Here is a 19,696-nt window from a genome sequence, read left to right as displayed (position 1 = left end):
TAATCAGGGAAGTGCAAATCAAAACAACAGTAAGATACCAAAAAATATCTATCAGAAAAATGGCTAAGATAAAGGGGTGGAGGGAAAAGATAGATGAATAAAAAGGAAAGGAAAAGAAAGAGATCTCTTGCAGATCATGAATAAAAACCTGAAATAAAACTGGGATTCATACTAATTCTTTCCTTCCTCCTTCCTTCCTTCTTCTGTTCCTTCTTCCTTCCTTCCTTCTTCCTTCCTTCCTTCCTTCCTCATATCAAGTAAGTGCTGGTCAGGTTGCAAAGCAACTGTAGTCTTACATTTTGCTGGTGGGAATGCGTGATACAAAAACGTTGGAGGACATTTTGGCAATTTCTGGTAAATCTAAGCATACACATACCATACAAGCCAGTGATTCTGCTCCTAGATATTTACTCAGATCAGAGGTTGATGGCATGGTAGAAGGACAGTGACTATTATAGAGTAACACAAAGGTATATTTGGAGGTTGCAAAACCCTATTATACACTGACTACATGTTTCTAGTACATCGATGCCAGGGCTGCTGCTGAACACCCTACAATGCACAGAACCCCCTATGAAAGAAGACTATCCTGTCCAAAATGTCAGTGGTGCTGAGATTGAGAAATCCTTCCCCAAAGCAATTAATCTATTCAAGAATGTGACAGGTATAGTAAAAATGTGAATACAGACAAAATCCAAACTTGGGATAATTTCTAGGCATTCACTTATTCTGTTCCCAACCACTTCACAGCTATACACAAATACACTAGTAAATATATCAGTATCAAGAGCAATAACTACTTTCTCTGGCACTTGTTATACAAGCACATAAGATTGAGTCAGTTTAAGAAATATGCCAAAAGTTTGTAATAGAAAGACCTGTGATGTGACTCAGGGAAACAGAAAGCCATACAAAAATGAGTCAGAGCGCAAGCAAACCTTGAATCAAAAGCTTCCTACCTAGGGACACAGTTCTGCTTTTTAGTATTAGGCACAACAAGCCAACCTAATCTTTTTGTTCATGCTAAATTCCAAATTCCACATGAAGTTTCTATGATTCCACTTGAAATATTACCCAAAATGCATATTTAGTTGTATACATTTTCCACGGGAGCATCCACTCTGCATTTATAAAATAAGTCACCTATCATTAATGCTCATTTATACAAGTGTCAGTGATTTAGGACACTATATCTAATAGGTTGCAACAAAAATTAACAACAGCTCATAATTATAGATGCTAATTTGGATAAGCTCTCACTAATTAATAGAAGAGTTTATCCTTGGTATTTATTTTAACCATGATCAAGCATTGCTTATTATTTTAATCACTACATGAACCAGTTACACATGGTACAAATGAACATCAAACTACTTATATTAACACAAGAAACTCCTAGTCATGAGATCTTCAAATAATGATAATCATTTTGCATCTTAATGACTACTTTCTCCCATTCACAAATCAAATATACACCAAGGTGATGGTAATTCTAACACAGAAAGAGACAAGTCTTGAGGGTTTGTAAGTAGCATTTCCACATCTAAACTTGCTTCAAAAAGACATACCTGCCAAAATTAATTGAAGTAAAGTAGAAAAAGGTGCAAACTGTATTACTTCCCCCTAGCTCCATCTCCTGTTTCATATGAAACATTAGCAATTTCTCTTTCCCCTGACGTGTTCACGGTCAGATAAATTAGCTGAAATGTTGATGCGTTGATGCCAAGTTAAATGTTGTCCTTGCATCAAGCCTATATTTCTAATTGAGAATTAATCTTCTACTTGCCCACATGAAAGGGATGGCTCTCTGCCAGCAACTGGAGTTGCAATAATCACAGGCAATAAAGGACGCACCTTGCTGGCCTAAGTGGTTATTTTACATATATCCGGCCCCATATTTGGTTCAGAAACCTTTTCAACCTTATCTTTTAACTGCAATTTTGACTAAATAGTTGCTGAAAAATTTTACAAGAACCTGCAATGTTCATGCACAGGTTTCTCATCATCCCTTAACAACAAGCCAGCACATCTGAACACTGCTACAATTTATGCCAGATTTTTGTTGGTAAACAAGACCGTGTCTAGCTTTGTTAGAATTGACTCTGCAGTGTCTGACCAGCATATCTTCTCTCTTTTTCCTTCTTATATGCAATTCATTTTACAAAACATTCTTCCTTCTCATCGTTTTCGCCAATGTGTTTTAAACATAATGAGGTTTATAACCACAGGCATTTAAAAAATGGTGGGCAAGGTCCTACTGAAAACACTGGGACTTCTGGTTCTGACAGAAACAGAGTTGCTCTATTTCTCCCAGGTGCTCTCTCTATAATTAAAAAACTGTGGGCATAACACAATAAACAAGTATAGGACAACTCTTCAAGGTGGAAAGAAGGAGGCGAAACTTAGGGACCTCAGGATTGGAGGAATAACATGACAGCAAATCCCCTAGGTTTTTGTTTGTTTTTTACTACCCATATATCCTCGGTGGAACATTCCAGAAGCCTCTATCCTAGAACCATCACCAGGCACAGATAAATTAAGTTAAAAAAAAAAAAAAAAGTCTACTTTTCCTAGATAAAGGGCCTAGAAAATGTTGGTATGAAAAAGAGAACCCTTTCTGGCAATTTCAGCCCTACTGTAGCCAAACACCAGTGGAGTTGCCCTCCTCCTCCCTCCCCTTCTCCCTCCTCATGGTTCCAGCAGAGCCCATCAGGAGGCTAAATTTTGTCCCACCTTCCCACCCAGTATAAGCTGCTCTACTCTGATTCCCCCACACAGTGAGAATTTTCCAGTCCTCCTGGCAAATGCAGGCAATCTTCCAATTCCCCTGCATGGCGGTGCTGACAAACCAAACAAGGAGCTGATCTTTGGCTCTCCACTTGGTGGAAACAGGGAATTCTCCAATCTAACTGTCAGGGTAGTATTAATAGAACTGAGTAAAGAGCTTATTTTCTAGCCCCTGCTCAACAGAAGGAGATAGCACTTGGACTCCCCCTCCAAAGTAGTATTGTCAGGGTGAGCAGAGAGCTGCTCTGTCATCTCCCATCTGGCTAAACAAGGCTGTACCCCAACTCTTTACCAGCCCAGCAAAACACTGGAGCCTCTCCCTCCACCTCCAATCTGACAGCCACAGGACACAGGAGGTGGTACAAGGCAGGGCAAGTCAGCACTGTACTTTCTCCCACCCTCGTCAGGGCCCATCGGTAGCTGGATCTTTATACCTGCCCGGCATCAAGAAGACTGAACAAGGAAATATGAGCCAGAGCTATTCAGTAGTTTATTTTCCGCAATCATTGGTGTCAGGGGAGTGAGTCTGGCTGAGAGCTGAACCTCCAACCCATTTCACAGCAAAGAGAATGAATGCAGTGTTACACATCGGGACTGGTCTACACTCTGGTTTCCACCCCACCTCCATCAAGTGAGCAGAGACTGGTGGGGAGCTGAGCCTTCATCCCCATCGGTATGAATGAGACTGAAGCATGTGGTATGAGGTAGGGTCAGGCAGTATTTCACTGCCCTCTTCTCCTCCTTGTGAATTGGACCCTGTGAGAAGCTGAGCCTCCATTCACACCAGGCATCAATGAGGTGTTATGAGAGGGGATCACTTAACATCCACTTCTCCACCCTTTGGTGTCAACAGGGACCAACAGGAAGCTCAGTTTCCACTCCCACCCCACAGCCACAAAGTGGTGTGAGTCAGTAAGGTGCTTTCCCCTCCCTGGTGGCAGTGGGGGCTCAGTGGGCATTTCAGAATACATCACCACTGGAGAGCAACAGTGTGGTGCCAGTAGGTGGCTCCCATTCACTGGGAAGGTCCTGAAAGGGAAGCTAAACTTCAACCCCACCCATCAGCAACCAGGTTATGTGAGACAATGCTCCGTATTTTTAGAATGGTGGTGGCAGGGACAAGTGAGAAGCACGTATATCCACCTGGCCATGAGGAAGGAAGCCAACTCCTTTCTATAAATTCCTTAGTGCCAACACCCCCAAAGTGGCTACATGTGACAGATTTGGACCAATTGGGATAATACAAGGGATTTGTAGCCCAGAAAACAAACAACTTCAAGTTACATATTATATGTCCATTATTTAAATTTTTTTGGTCAACCTCTGCCACCGTGAAACTGACATAGGCTTGAGTCTCCTCCCCAGGCCCCTGGGCTCTCTCTATCCCCATCCTTCCTCCACCCCCACAACACAAATGCCTTCTGCAGCTTCCTCCCATTTTTTCATTCTTTCCACTCTCCCCAGACTGAGAAGCGTGAACACTAAGCATAAACAAAACTGATCCAATTATTTCTCTACCTCTAGAATATGTGATTCTTTTTTTTTGGGGGGGGGGAGTTATTTCATGTCATCTTTAGAAAGCCGAATGAGATTGCTTTTTCTGACATAAGTGCTTATAATATACATATGTATACTATATAAATAATTTACAAATATCAGTATTTTTGCACTGCTGTAGTTAATTAGAAGATTAAAGAGCCTATGAAAGCCTTTCGATTGTCGGAAAAGTTCTCTTAATTTGTTTTAATTTTTAACAATTCTGTTTTTGGCTTCTAGTTATCTAAACTAGTATCTTGAACATATGCCTTTATTATGTATCCAGAGCAATGCAGCTGCTTGGAACACTTGAATGCTATATTTGAGAGAGAGAAATATCAAGGGAAACAGTATGGGAAAATAAAACTATTAAAGTCCATGTTTAAATAAAGTCATATTCTCCATTCCATTACCAAGTGATACATACCATAGGCCAAATTCTGCCCTAGGTTATACGCACACTGTTCTTTCTGACTTTAGTGGTAATTGTTCATGTATAACTGAAGGCGTCAGTTAGCCCTGTAGGCACAAGAATGCCTATCCTCAAAAAAAGCACAAATTATCTGTCTTATTATATTTGGCTTTTAGATGAAAGTGATATAATATAAATGACAATTCCATTAAATAATATAGGTTTTAAAAAGCACTACCATCAAGTTTTGACCATTACAAATTTGACAGAATCACCATAGTGGCCTTTTCAGGACTAGAGATTGTTGAAAACAAATAAGTAGACATTGGAAAATACTCTTCTTTTTATAGCACTTTTCAATTTTAGTAGTATATGTAATAAATGTGTATAATATTAGTATATATTTTCTTTTTGTCTTTTATAGCTTTGGCTATATATTTATAGCTATTGGCGCTATTGGCTGAAAATCAATCATTTTCAAGCAAGAAAATTTACTAACTTCTTCAAACACTATTTTCTAAGTTTAAACATCTATTTATTCACGGCTTGCTTTAGAACTTGATTGGAAGTGTTTCCATAGGAAAGGCTTTACTGAACTTAAATTTTTGCTGTGAAATATTTGACTGATAACATTCAGATTTGTAAAAGTAAACATTATAATGTGATGTGTGATAATTCTCTGCACATATTAGCTAACCTGTGTGTGTGTGTGCGTGCACACTGTTTATATACTAATGGCTTATACCCATTACCAAATAGATTGGATTAAGAACAGGTGGGAAAAAAAGGGGTTATTTGTCAGGAGGAGAAAAACAAACTCTATAGCTCTGTGTAAACCTCTAAGCTAATGTTTTGTTCAGCCTTTTTCATTTAAGACATGATGTATTTCTTCTAAGAAACTCAGACCCCCACTCTTACTGAATCCTTTTTGCTATTTTCATCTCCTGGGCATTGTGCCCCTGTTTTTTTTTTTTTTTTTCCCTGTTTTTTAACCTATTGAATTTTTCCTCCCTCTTCTTCTCCACCTACTTAAATCCTATCTAGCTTCAAGAGTTAATTCACATCCTACCTTCTTTATTCATCTTTCCTAACATACCTGAATTGGAGATGATCATTTCCTGTCTTGAATTCAGATTATTTTATTTTGTTACACGTTTTAATCCATGAGGAATGAAGGAGAGTAGAAACAATGCTTGGCCCTCACCCCAGACCAATGAAGACATAATGAAGTGTGGGCATCAGAATACTTTTAAAAATTTTTATGATGCTAGTGATTTCTATAGTTGGGAGTTATTGCTCTGAGCAGAATTCTAGTTCATATGTGCCAAGTATCAAAAATCTGATTCTCTTCTAGTGTTTCTATTTAAGTAAATGAAACTTAGCCATGCGATTGTTGAAGCCAGAAATCTGGGATTTATCACAACTCCCTTCCCTTAACCTACAAGTTCTTCCATCAGCAAGTCCTTTGTTTTAGATTCCCAAACAGCTCTCAAAACTGACCACTTCTCTATAATATATCTACTATCATCTTTACAGGTAAACTTATATCTCACTGGGGAACATGAGCACAACCTAACAACCCTTTAATCTTGTCTTCATGCAAACTCTTCTCTGCAACCAAAGGAGTTTTTATGAAAAGATCATCTGCTTATGTCATACCTACTTCCCTTCCTTCCCTGCCTCCCCCATCACCTATTCCCTACAGGAAACATTTCAATAGAGTCCATTGAAAACATTTTATTTATTTTATTTTACTTTATGTATTCATGAGAGACACAGAGAGAGAGAGAGAGGCAGAGACATAGGTAAAGGGAGAAGCAGGCCCCACACAAGGAGCCTGATATGGGACTCGATCCCAGGACTCCAGGATCACATTCTGAGCCAAAGGCAGGTGTTTATCCACTGAACCACCCAGGCGTCCCCACTGAAAACATTTTAACATGGTCAACTATGTTCTTTAAAATACAGCCTCTCCCAAGCCCTCTGGTTTATTTTACATTCTGTCCCACTTTGCTGCCTTCTACCTATACTGGCCTTTTAGCTTCCCACATGCAACATACTCTCTTTTATAAAAGGATTTTTGCATTATTTGCTATGAACGTATAGAATGTTCTTCTCCATTCCCTTTGGCTAGTTGGATCCTATGCATTCTATTGGATACATTTTGTTATCCATCCAATTATGTCCCCACAGAGATGAACTGAAGTCTTAAACCCCAGCACTCATATAGAAGACCTTATTTGGAAATAGGGTCTTCCCGGATGCAATCAGTTGAAAGGAAGTCATACTGAATCAGGGTGGGTCCTAATCCAATGTAACTGGTGTCTTTACAGGAGACAATGACACAGGAGGGGAAAAGATGGCCACATGATAGAGAAGGCAGAGAAGTTGTGTGAGGCATCTAAAAGCTAAGGATTGCTGGCAAACACCAGAAGCCAGAAGCAAGGAAGGATACTACTCTATAGGTTTCAGAGAGAGAGAGAATGGCCTTGAGGACACCTTGATTTCAATTTCTAGCCTCAAGAATTGTGTGAGAATACATTTCTGTTGTTTTAAACTACCCAGTTGGTGACGTGTTTTTTTAGGGCAGACCTAGAAAACTAATACACATGTCTAATATAATTTCTTCAAGTAAGCCTTCCTTGGCTTCAGTGATTTGATCAAATTGTCCTTCGTATGATCCCATAGCACATATCACAGTTATAATTTTGCTTTCATCGGTATGATTATTTGATTGTCTTTTTCTCCTAACAGACTGTAAGCTATCATAGCCGATGATAAAGTGGTTTATCAGACATCATTGTCTTTACACGTCGTCACATTTATGGTGTAAACCAAATGGGCTGGGTTCATCTTTGTTCCAAATTTGCAATAGGTATCTAACATTTCTAGGAGTTACATGATTTTCCTGAGAGTTGCACAATTGAAGTAAAATGTCAAAAATTAAAGCCTTGTCTAAATGTTGTATTTGAAAGTCATGTGCAAAAACACAGAATAATTTTTACCTGGATGGTTTTACCTCTCTCCATCATCAAGTGGGGAGAATCCTCATTACTATTGTATCAAAATGTGCCTTGGTTCTATATGCATGGATCAGGAGATCAGGATGGGTTAAGTGGGATACTCCTTCTTTAACCCACTATAGTTGTTCCTGACTGACACAAACCAGAAACATACTGAGCAGAATTTTATATAAAATTACACTCTGTTGTACATATAAGCCATTTGTCTCAGGGAGGGATGTAGTTGTAAAATATATTGATTTTAGTTATCTGTACAAATTATGCCAATATGTGAAGCATTACAAATATTTACATTACAAATATGTACTAAGATACAGAAAAATAATTTATATTTATTTTACAGATACATCTTCAGTTCTTGGTTATTTGGGTAAAGGGATTCAAATAACTTTATTCCTTGGATCATTATAGTGATCTAGGTTCACTGCAATTCCTAATTTTTTTTTTTAAATTTTAGCTAAAGGTCAGAAAAACTGGTGACCATAAATCTAGTCTGTAAATCTAACTTAACCTACCTAGGTCATTTTTCTCATCTCTGAAATAGAGATAATATAAGCCAATGACACAGGACTGTTATTAGCATTTGAAATTTAAGCCTATACCATGTTTTATATGGTATACATAACCAGTGCTCAGTAATGGCAGCTACTATTATCAGCATTTTTAACTAATTCTGAAATGTGATTCAGTAAATTTTATTGATATTTAATCAGTTTTTGATAACTAAAACTAGTGAACTAACTTGGGTGATGTTCCGTGGCTAGATATAACTAACAATGTTTGACACCTGCACCCATACATACCAGTAGTTAGAGTTAAGAGCAATGGAAAGTATTAAACAATATGGATTGAGATTCTCTTGGAGTGAGAGTTGAGGTAGTGTTCCCATGAGGATCCCAGCACACAGAGCTAACTGAACTGAATGAGAAAGCTTCCATCAGGTCTCCTGGACATTCTATGTTCCCTCAATCAATAGAGACATGGAGTACCTTTATAGAGTGTGCACAAGGGCATATATTCCAGAGATTAATTGAGAGACTTGGTTTATCTATTCCAGCAAGTATTGGTTAAATTGCATTTTCTTTTTCTTCAGAACTATCAATAGTTTTCCTTTTTCAGATTGAATACATAAATCAAAAGAACATATTTCATGAACAAACTGTGATTATGAAACCCCTATTCTTCATCTATTGATTCCTAGAACTCGATCTATCGTACATTCTTTCCTTCGTTGTATTAGAATAGAACTGCTCTTTTTCATCTCACCATGGCTAGAACCATCTCTGGCTCTTCAACAGTCAGTGTCTCAAGAGGCCTTCAAAAGAGCATAGAAAATGCACGCAGTCCCACTGCTAACCCATGTCTTACTCCCATGGTAGCATTACTTCATCAGTTTCAAATTATAAATTGTTTTACTGTATTTCAGCATAATTACTCCAAGGTTACTATACTAATGATTCACTTGTGCTCTTTGTCCTATACACCATGTAGAACTGCTTAAGGGAAAATAGTCTTTCCATAAGAAAGTCTGAGCTTTCACTTTTATTTATTTTTTCCTTTACTTTTTTTTATTGAAGTTCAATTTGCCAACATAAAGTATAACACCCAGTGCTCATTTCCGTCAGGTGCCCTCCTCAGTGCCTGTTACCCAGCCACCCCATCCTCCCTCCCCTTCTGCAACTCTTTGTTTCTCAGAATTAGGAGTCTCTCATGGTTTGTCTCCCTCTCTAATTTTTACCACTCATTTTCCCTTCTTTCTCTTATAATCCCTTTCCCTATTTCTTATATTCCCCATATGAGTGGTTTCACTCATATGAGCTTGACTTTTAAATGATAGGCAACTAAATGTGACTATGTTTCCAGGTTGTTCTACCTCCCAACCCATAACAAACTCCTGAAGTAAATTTCTTTTATGTATTTCAAAACTTTTTTTAAGAAGGAAAATCAGAAGAGATCTCTTATGATAACTATAAGCACGTGCTGATTCAATATGAAAACCAAGCTTTAAAAAATCTGCTAATGTTATCAGTGTTCCCCATTTGATAATAAAAAGTCTGAATTGATTTTTTTCCAGTTTTAGTACAAAAAATATGACATAACGAATTTCAGCTTGATATAATTTGAAATAGCCAATATATTAAACCCCAAAGTGAAATTTAAATTGGCAATCGTGTCAGATTCAAGTCCCTGAATGAATATTAATTTAAAAACTAATCATTTTCCAACAGGTTGAAGCTTCAAAATGCTAGTTCTTGAATAAAAGCTGTTAGATCCATTACTATAACATCAGGCATCTTTTGTTTAAGAAACTAGACCGCCAATGTTCAGTATGTCTGGCTCTTCCTGGCATCATTTTTGCTCAGAGATTTAATTATTTAAAACTCATTTCTTTTTTCTGAATTTGGGGAAATTAAAATTCTGATTTTACTGATGGAAAGCTGATACTTAGTGAACTGAGGTAAGGTATAAGGTTAGATCTGTAAATTAATTTTAAGTCACTAGCCCTTTGTAACTTATATTCTGGTTTCTGAGCCAATTTTATGAGTAAAGGTATGTTTTATCTTTACGCACACAACACACATGTGCATGCATACACACCCCATACAAACTCATTGATTTGTGGCCATATTGGAGGATGAGTAAAAATATGCATACACATTAATTAGACTTGCAATTTGAAATGAGACTAAACCAGATTATCAATTATGTGCCCTTTCCTATGTCCAGCATGATGGAGGTCTCTAATCCCCAAGTCAAACAGAATTTGGATGTACGATATAATAATGCAACAGTATATTGCATTTTATATCAACATATATTCTTTGCATTTATATAGTGAAAGAGTTACAAACAGCAACTGTCCATATCTTGGTCAGAAAATCTACGAAAAAGTGTTCCTGGATGAATATCAGAGAGCATGGGCAAGCAGAAAAAAAGCACAAGGCCAGGGATGTCTGGGTGGCTCAGAGGTTGAGTGTCTGCCTTAGGCTTGGGGCATGATCCCAGAATTCCAGGATGGAGTCTCACATCGGGCTCCCTGCATGGAAGCCTGCTTCTCTGTCTGCCTGTGTCTCTGCCTCTCTCTCCGTGACTCTCATGAATAAATAAATAAAAATATTGAAAAAAAAAAAGCCCAAGTGATGATCAGCTCACAGAGCTGGCTCTGTCACTTACCATCTAGACAACCCTACAAAACTCAGAGAAGATTTCTAAACTTCAACTGTGCTTCGCCCCACACTCCACTTATGTTTTTATGTGAATTCATTTTTATGTTTTATGGGAATTCAAGGAAGCCTCCTTTTGTCACCTAGTCCAAACATCCTATTACATTAGTAAGGAAACTAAGTCAAATGGTTTTATTAAGACTGCAGAGTATCATTACCTGAATAAATTATCCCTACATCCAATCCCTTGTCCTTTCCACAACTTTATAGCAACCTTTAGCACATTCCTTTTTAAACATCTATAACATGAATTTATTATAAATTTCATAGTATCTCCAATGTATTCAGACTGGTGTCCAATCTAAAGGAACCCTATGCAGATCTCCAATTTAGAATAAATGATCACTAATTTTCCTTCAATGTATCCAGATTCTCATAATGCTGGGTGTCTCCAAATGCAACAAGAAATGCCAGGTGAACAAATGACCGATCTCAACAGTTTTTCTAATGTTTTATAATTGTTCTGTAGTTTTAACTCAAAATGTAGAATGGGAAAAAAATTTATGTAAAAATAAATTTTAAAGAGTAGTACACAAATTGGAAAGGACAAGTTTTCTCTTGATAGCCCAACAGATATGAAATAAAGCAGTCTCATTAAATCATAAGTACTTTAACCTTTTCTTGAAAGAAGGGGAAGATTTAAAGATTTATAAAGAAATTTTTGCCTAAACTAGGAAATGACTCATATTTGACATGTATTGAAATGATAATGCTGATTTCAATAGGCACTCTAAGAGCATTTTACTCCCACGAGAGTAATTCAGTCATAGTTACCTTTTCACATTTGGATTTTAAACTTTCTTTTGTAAAGCTTTTAATGTACTACCGCCTGCCAAAACATGGTACGGTTTCACAGATAAGGCAAAATAACAACAAGTAAAAAACATTTTTTTATCATTGTTGATACAAAAATATGCAACAAACATTATCTATGTGACATCTTCTGCAGATTCCCTTTCTTCAACAATTTCTAGCTCCATATTTTTAACATGATAACCTAACTCTGTTCCACTGGCCAGTGAGTGGAATGAACAATTTCAAGATACAGAACAAATTAGGCCCCTATCTGTAACCAGTGGAAAATGAGAGGTAAGTACAACCGGATTGAACCCATCTTGTGCTATACACGGGGCCTTAAAACCAGACATGACTTAACCCTTTTGTGGGTCCTTTCAAACCTAGTGCTATGGAGATGCAGCTCACTGCCAACTGCATTTGTAAACTCATATCCTAAGTAGAAGCTGAGTAGATAAAGCAAAACACGCTGACTGGATATTCCTCTGTCAATACCTTCCTATAGAAATCCATCATTGCTACCTTTCTGCATTTATATTTTAATTTCTTTTCCTAAGACTTTTAATGGACTACTATGCAAAGACATAGCAGTATTTCAGTTACAACCAGGCAAAACAGAGACCTGTACAAAGTGTCTCTAAATCCTCAAGAATGATATCTGTGCTGAAATAAGCTTTAAAGCCCAATTAACAATTCTCAAAGCCCTCAAAGGAAGAGGTCTACTTCCAAACTGCTTCAGGTTGCAGAACCAATGTGAGAAATCAAAGATTATTTCCAGAACAAGAATAGGGGTGCAATTGTCCTCTTGTGTGAATGGGGTTTGCATGAAGCACTCTTCAGCTACTCCTATGAGCACGTGGGATGGGGACTGCCGTACATTGGACCTCTGGTATGAAAGGCAAGGGTGGCTTTTGGCTGCCCTGGGTACCCTGAATTGAAGAAAGGCTAAACGCTGTCTCCATTCCCAGGAACTGCAAAATACCAGATTTCTCACAGTTATCTCAGCCGTTAACAGCTTCTGAGGCTAAAACAAACTGTGGCTGACAACTAAAGTAATCATATAACACTTTTTGAGTGTCTGAAGTGTAAAGTTCATTAGTTCTAAGGTCAGCATTTTAATGCAACAGCCAAATTTTATTCACATCATCAGATGCAATCTGCAAAAGACAGCTGTAAAAACCAGGCGGGGGAGGAGGGGGTTGAGGCTGCCATAACTAGTAAAATCAGCCCCAGTCACTGAAAGAGCCCTGCCACAGTTTTTAACAAAATATACTAACCAAATAAAACAAAACTTTCCTGAGGATGTTATTATCCCAAAGAGCATTGTCCCAAGCTTCAGTGGGAGTTCTCCCAGCAATTCTGACGAGGGGCGGGGGGGGATGCTAGCATATCAAGAGATACATCATTAGGTCATTTAAATGTTATTTTTCTTCAGTTGTCATTTACACATAAATGAAATCTACAAGAACTGCTTCTGAGCTTGTGGGAAGACGCCATTTAAAGGAAAGAAAGGAAGACGGATCCTTGTGTTTAACCAAATGTTAAATATTTTTTATTTTACTCACCTGCACACTAAGATGAATCCATTTCTTCACAAGAATTCTCCCCAGTGTCATTACTTTTATTGGAGGCTGCAAACCATTTACTGTGCGATAATAAAATATGGTCTCTTTCTCGGATATTGTAAGTTTGAACACAATCTGCCCATCCGCTGTCTTTTCTATAACACACCTTAGGAAGCAACCAGGAGAGAGAAAAGGTCAGCATCCAACCAAAAGACATGCTAAGGCATTGTGCAGTTACAGTGGTGTGAAAATAACCCTGAACCCCACTCAGAGGGGTGCCCGCTGCATAAGTGGCTGAATGCCATTATATCCAGAGCAAGTGTTACTCCAATTAAGAAGCCCTTTTATTTCAATTAAAAAATAGAATTCCTATTTACAATATATTCCCCAAAACCTCAACACCCTTTATTAGAGATTCATGATGGAAACGAAAGTGGTTGAATCATCCGGCAAAACCAACATTTAGCCTATTGGTTCATTAGTCTTCTGCTATTTCTTTTATAGGAAGACAAGTCACTACATCCTGCTTTGGATTGAGTCACCCACGCAAATCTTTTTTTTTTTTTTTTTTAATGTAAAGAGAATTTAGCATTCATTGAAGACTCTAAAGTGCTAGCCCTGAAGTCAGAATCGCTCTATTGAATTCCCATGATGAAATGGAGAATGGACAACTGCAATCTCGACTTACTTCCTCCTCAACTCGCCAGAATGCAAAGCCAATGTCTGTAAGAGCTCTCCATGGCCACACAGCCCAACTGAGGCATTGAGATGACATTAATGATCTTGGATGAAAGGTCATACAGTCTTCTAAAGACCATAAAATATTATGAAATATTTTGATAGAATAGAAGAATGTCCAGAAATTATCTAGGTCTTATGTCAGGCCAACTATCAAATTATTTGAAAAATCACTTCTATCCTCATCATAGTCACACACTTTCCCCATCCCTTTAAATAGACAAATAGTGTTTTTGTAAATGCTTATTTTCTGTGTTAATTCATATTTCATATAAACTAGCTTGTGGTAACTATAGGATTGTATGTTTTGGGCCACTCTGTACCCACTGAGCAGAAACAGATACGAACTTAAGCCGCATTCCTCTCTATCACATTTCGTGTTAACAATTCAACTTCTTAGCAGAAGAAAGAATATGATGAACACTTGCTAGTAGCCTCCTGGGTGGCTTATCCCCAAAGGTCTGCTATTTGAAAACAAATATCACTGACATTGGCCCTTAACATCTCCCCAAATAACTAGCTCTTAAAGATGCTCATCAACCTGCATCCCACAGACAAGAACTCAACAAGATGTCCCCTCCCAGGCAGGAGAATTTCATCATGTCCTGGAAGAATCTGGGTCCCTTTCTTCACCCAGTTGCCTCCTACTCAGCTCAGGCATCTCCAGGACTAAGACTGATCTTAGAACTCTTCCCTGGTGCAGGGTGTTTAAGGGGCCTTCCTTGTTATTCTTTTAACACACTATGCTGCCTTACTAAAGGCACCATCTGTCTTCCCATTAGCTCATGAGTTTTCTGAGAACAGGAGCAGAGCCAGGTACAGAGTGGACCCTGAAAATCTGATGAGTCAAAGACCAAATCAAAAAGAGGAAGTGTCAGGGCGCCTGGGTGGTTCAGTGATTGAGCATCTGCCTTTGGCTCAGGTCATGATCCGGGAGTCCTAGGATCAAGTCCTGCCTCAGGCTCCCTGCGGGGAGCCTCCTTCTCCCTCTGCCTATGTCTCCACCTCTCGCTGTGTCTCTCATGAAAAAAAAAATATTTTTTTTTAAAAGAAGAGGAAATGTCAAAGAAACAAAGGTAAGATGGGCTCAACCAGGAAATATTGCTAAAGATGTTTTAAAACTTTCCTTAAAGGTCACATTTTCCACAAATGATTCCTTCTCACTGGCATGTATTCTTACCTGGAGTTGAGAGGTGAAAGTAAGATTGGAGAACACTTAATAGTATTTCACTGTAACTATTTTTCTATATTCTATACAATTTTTTTGGCAAAATAAAATTGTAAAATATGAAAACAAAGGTGTTTTTAACATCGGCAAATAGGTTTAGTTGACATAAAGTTTTCACATAAAGTAGAAACACAGCTTTATAGAAATTCTACTGTGATGTTTTTAACCCTTCAGTGGGTGGGTGGATTTTTGTAAATCACTGGGATGAAAGAGTCCTCTTAACCCCTTGCCTCCAGGTCTCTAGGTTTCAAACAACCTAAGAAGAGTTTGTCTCTACTCATTTTTCTTGAGTTTAAATCAACAAGTTAAAATTTGACCATTACTCAAGAATGTATTTGCCAAATGCAGGCTTATTTTCCCAAGCTTACTGAAAATGCATTTCTTAATATGTTATTGATTATCTTCCTTGCTATTTTGTTTGCTTGTAAACATACTCGCTTTGGTAGATAATGAATGTGAGAGGAAGGCAGGTAGCAAAATATTTAGGAACTGGATTTATTCTGCTCCTGGATAAACAATAATTGGATAATCCATGCTTTGTTTGTTTTACTTATCTACTGCAAACACCCCGAAATTCCCCCAATTCCCATAGTTATTTTAGTTTTGAGAATGGAAACGACCTTGATGCATGGAAGTCTCCAGACCGTAAACCATGTGCCACTGCCTCTATCAATACCCCTCTGTCTTATTTATACAAAATGATACCAATAGAAGAAGAATTTGGTAGAGACATATCCCGTGGGGAAAAACTTGGGAAAAAATAATTTTCCCTAGCCATATTTGTCAGCAGACAATTTTTAAAGACTCTTTGGGTACTCTTTACATAAACTGAGTAGGTTGGATTTACTGACATTTCAAACAGTAAAAAAAACAAGGTTTGCTTTTTGGGGGAGATACAGAAATAGAGATAATGGTTTGTGATCATTTTCACTCCAAATGAAGAAAAATGCCAACTTTCACTTGGCAAATGAAAACTAAACACCAAAGACATTTAAGTCATATTTGCTTATGAGATTATAAGACTTTTCTGGTTTGTTTCACAAGTTTTTAGCTATTTGGCCAACACTCTCAAACAAAGAAACTGTCACAAGGGGAAGAGCCAAAAGCCCTACAGGAAGACAAAAGATAAGCAAAAAATGCCTCAAAACTTCCTTACTTATTCAAATCTCCAGATTGGCTCTAAACACTTAGGGGAAACATATTAGAGGTCAGTTTTAGAAACTATTACAGAATGAAAAACAGGTAATCACATAAACTAACATAAAACAATGTTAAGGAAGCCCCAGTCCAAACTCACCAAAGGCATTTCTACTGGTATCAATGGCATGGAAGCTTTTGGGAATCGCTTACGCTTACCTATATATTCCCTAACAGAAGGCACCACAAGGTAAAAGGCCAAAAGCTGTATCTTTTCAGTGTTAGGGGATTATTCATTTATTCAACTCCTATTATTGGGCATCTTCCATGAGTCGAACATCTCTTCCTGGGAAAATAAGGATGAATAAAACACAACCCTAAGCCCTTGGAGAGCTGCTCTGCCTGGTGAAATTTTCATACTCTGACAGGAGCAGGCTGGTTATAAAAACCTAGATCAGAACTTAGAAAATACCAATTATTTGTACTACTTGCCCCTTCCACCTTAAAACCCACAGTGAGCCTGGCTGAGCTTCTGAGGGCTAAGACCAAAGTTTTCACCCACCGGCTGGAAAATAAACTGAGACATGGAAACATGCCTGCCTGCAATGAAACTATTTTAACAAATTCTTTTCTGAGGGCTCACTCGCCTATGAAAAGGAGGGGGAAAAAATTCTAAATTCAGGGCGGGGGTGGGGGGAAGGTTTGGATTGTAAACCGGAATGGGAAGACTACCATAGGCGTGGATGTTCCTAAATTCCAGAGTTAGCCTCCACTGCTGGTCTAGGGGTCAAGTGGCAATGATCTTCACTACTAGGGGTTGTGCAGGACCCCAGGAAAGCTTACACTCACTCTCCTACTTACATTACACCTTCTTGCTCGGGTTTCAGCCACACGGCTAAGGTAAAGGATGCCTCCAGCCTTGGAGAAGGAGGAGAGGAAAAGCAATTCTGCTGATTTCCAAAGATGAAACTGGTGGCGTTGCTCTGGCAGGCGGGACACAGGTCGTGCTTGTCCAGGGTGATGCAGCTGCGCAGGCCCGCGGGGAGCAGGGCGGTGTAGACGGGAGGGGAGGATCTGTGGGGGCAATCCTGGATGCAGAGGCGCTGGGTGCAGAGCCCGAGGCCCTCGGCGGCAGCAGAGGGGTGACAAAACGTGCTTCGCCCACAGGTCGCTTGGGGGGGCACAAGGGACAGGCTCTTGAAAGCGCCCACGTTCTCCAGCCTGGGGAAGAGACCCTGCGAGGCGGCCAAGGAGATAGCAGCGAAACACGCGAAGAGCAGAGCTTCGGGGACGCGGGTCAGGGGGCGGAGGCCCAGGGCCCAAGCCGGGGGCCGCATGGTCACAGCCGCGCACGCTCCTCCCGCGCCCGCCCGCCGCGCCCCGCAGCAGGTGCCTCAGGTGCCCCGGGGATGCTCCATGGTCCGCAAGGCGCGCAGCCGTCCTCACGCCCGGGCCACACCGCAGGCGGCCTTGGCGAGGGTGCAGACATGGGGGGCCGCTGGGGTCTGGGGAGCAAACACAAAAAAGGGTCAAGGACAACCTGCCTCCCCCTTTACAACGTAACTTCATCCCAAGCCCGAGGACCCTGAGCCCCGGACAATACACCTTGTTGAACTTCTCAAAGCAAACAGCATTTTGAAGCAGCCCGTCGGGAGGAAAAATACTTTTTTTGCTCGCTGTCCTGTGGGGCACTTGAGAAGCAGAGCAACCACTTACATATTCATATACCTACGCACATACGCTGCATGGCTATACCCATGGGCACCCATGCCTAGGTAGACACAGATGCACAGATATTTCGTGTGACCCTATTTCGCCAGGCGGTATTGCAGGTTGCTACCCACCCAGCCGGCCCCGGGGAATTAGCACGATCGACTTAGCAAAGGAAAGAATTGCACAGACTTTTCTGTACACATGCACCTTAGGTTGTAGCGCACAGCTAACTTACAGATGTCCTGTCCGAAATAAAGCTGGCAAAGCACTTTGGGCCCCCCCCTCCCCCGCCCCCATCCCAGCATGTGCAGCAACTTTAAGCTCACGGTAAAGCTGATTAGAAACCCGACACCATCTGTCTGTCCTATGCCTTAGTATTTAGCAAACGTCTGTGTTCGTGTTTCCTCATATGACTACGTATTTGGAGGTTAAATATGGACCCCTAATACGGTGTCAGTAATTGTATTGATAAATAAGCTGAATTACCATTTCTTTATTGCATCTCAACCAGTCCCTTCAGTGTGACAAATGGCTCTTCACAGGACCGCTGTCCCCTGTTGCCTGGCAACGCTGCGGTACCCCCCCCCCCCCAACCCTGGGTTACTCTCAGCAAATAGGCCACAGCAGCAGGAATGCTGCGAGGAAGACGTGGGTGCCCAAGGAGACTATACTGCACGGCAAACACTTGGTTACCTGAAAACTCAGAGCGCAGTCTGCTTGGTGGCCCGTCTGGAACTGAGCTCCCCAAGCTTTCAGCAGGTGCTTCAGGCAGTGGGAGGGACCTGGAGGGGGCCAGGCATGCATAATGTTAAAGTAGCAGGACACCTTATCCTGTAATCTTCTTTGGGCTTCTCCCCTTTCCCTCTTTGCTGCACCTCGATCCATTTAATCGTGGAATCGAAAGGATCGGCCACCGTTCGACAGTAACACAAGGAGTAATTTCTAGTGCTCTCTCCTTTCTGGGCAATCGAATGGCTAAACCTGAACATATTGATGCCCTGGAAGCTTGGTCCATGGATGTAACTTTCTGTCGCTGCTGCCTTCTTTGCCCCTGGAGGCCCTCTCCCAAATACACATTTCTTAACATCACGAGGAGCATCTGATGTTATTTCTAAATATTACATTTGGAAATGGGAGATTTTAATTCAACTATCGAAGTGATAGGATTATTGACTTTTTAGCTGCCTGAGTGGATATGAATACGTATATATTTATGAGTGCATGTTTGATGTCGATTCTATCCAAGACTCTCTCTTTTCTACTCTCTGGGATATCTCATTCTAGATGAGAAATATCCTAAAGCAACTGATACTTCTATCGCTACAAACTTAGAAGTGGAAACCTGTTTGGAAAACAACTAGTCCTCTGTGGTTCTGCTTTCTGTGAGTTATCTTATTTAGAGATATGTTTAGAAACGAGACTAAGGTTTTATAGTGTTTCTTCTGTAAGGCAGCCAGAGACAAACCCCAAGAATCACCTCTTCAACTTCTTTTACTTTCTCCTCAATGAGAGACCTGGAAAGCAGAACCTTTTGTCTA

The 19,696-nt window shown here is 39.8% G+C and overlaps 1 protein-coding gene across 1 annotated transcript in view; it reads right to left on the bottom strand.

Moving 5' to 3' along the window:
- USH2A (usherin) overlaps nt 1–17,900 on the bottom strand; it is a 689,554-nt gene extending 671,654 nt beyond the window's left edge. Inside the window, exons 1-2 of the mRNA XM_041722698.1 lie at nt 17,307–17,900; nt 13,343–13,508 (exon numbers count right to left, since the gene is read on the bottom strand). Coding sequence (XP_041578632.1) covers nt 13,343–13,508; nt 17,307–17,782 — 642 coding nt within the window. The 5' untranslated portion in view covers nt 17,783–17,900. The remainder of the gene's footprint in view (nt 1–13,342; nt 13,509–17,306) is intronic.
- Nucleotides 17,901–19,696: the final 1,796 nt, after the last annotated feature.

This window comes from Vulpes lagopus, chromosome 11 (assembly GCF_018345385.1).
Source record: "Vulpes lagopus strain Blue_001 chromosome 11, ASM1834538v1, whole genome shotgun sequence".
NCBI lineage: Eukaryota > Metazoa > Chordata > Mammalia > Carnivora > Canidae > Vulpes > Vulpes lagopus.
Note: the sequence above shows the minus strand (reverse complement) of the source record. Positions and strands in the feature narration are given on the sequence as shown.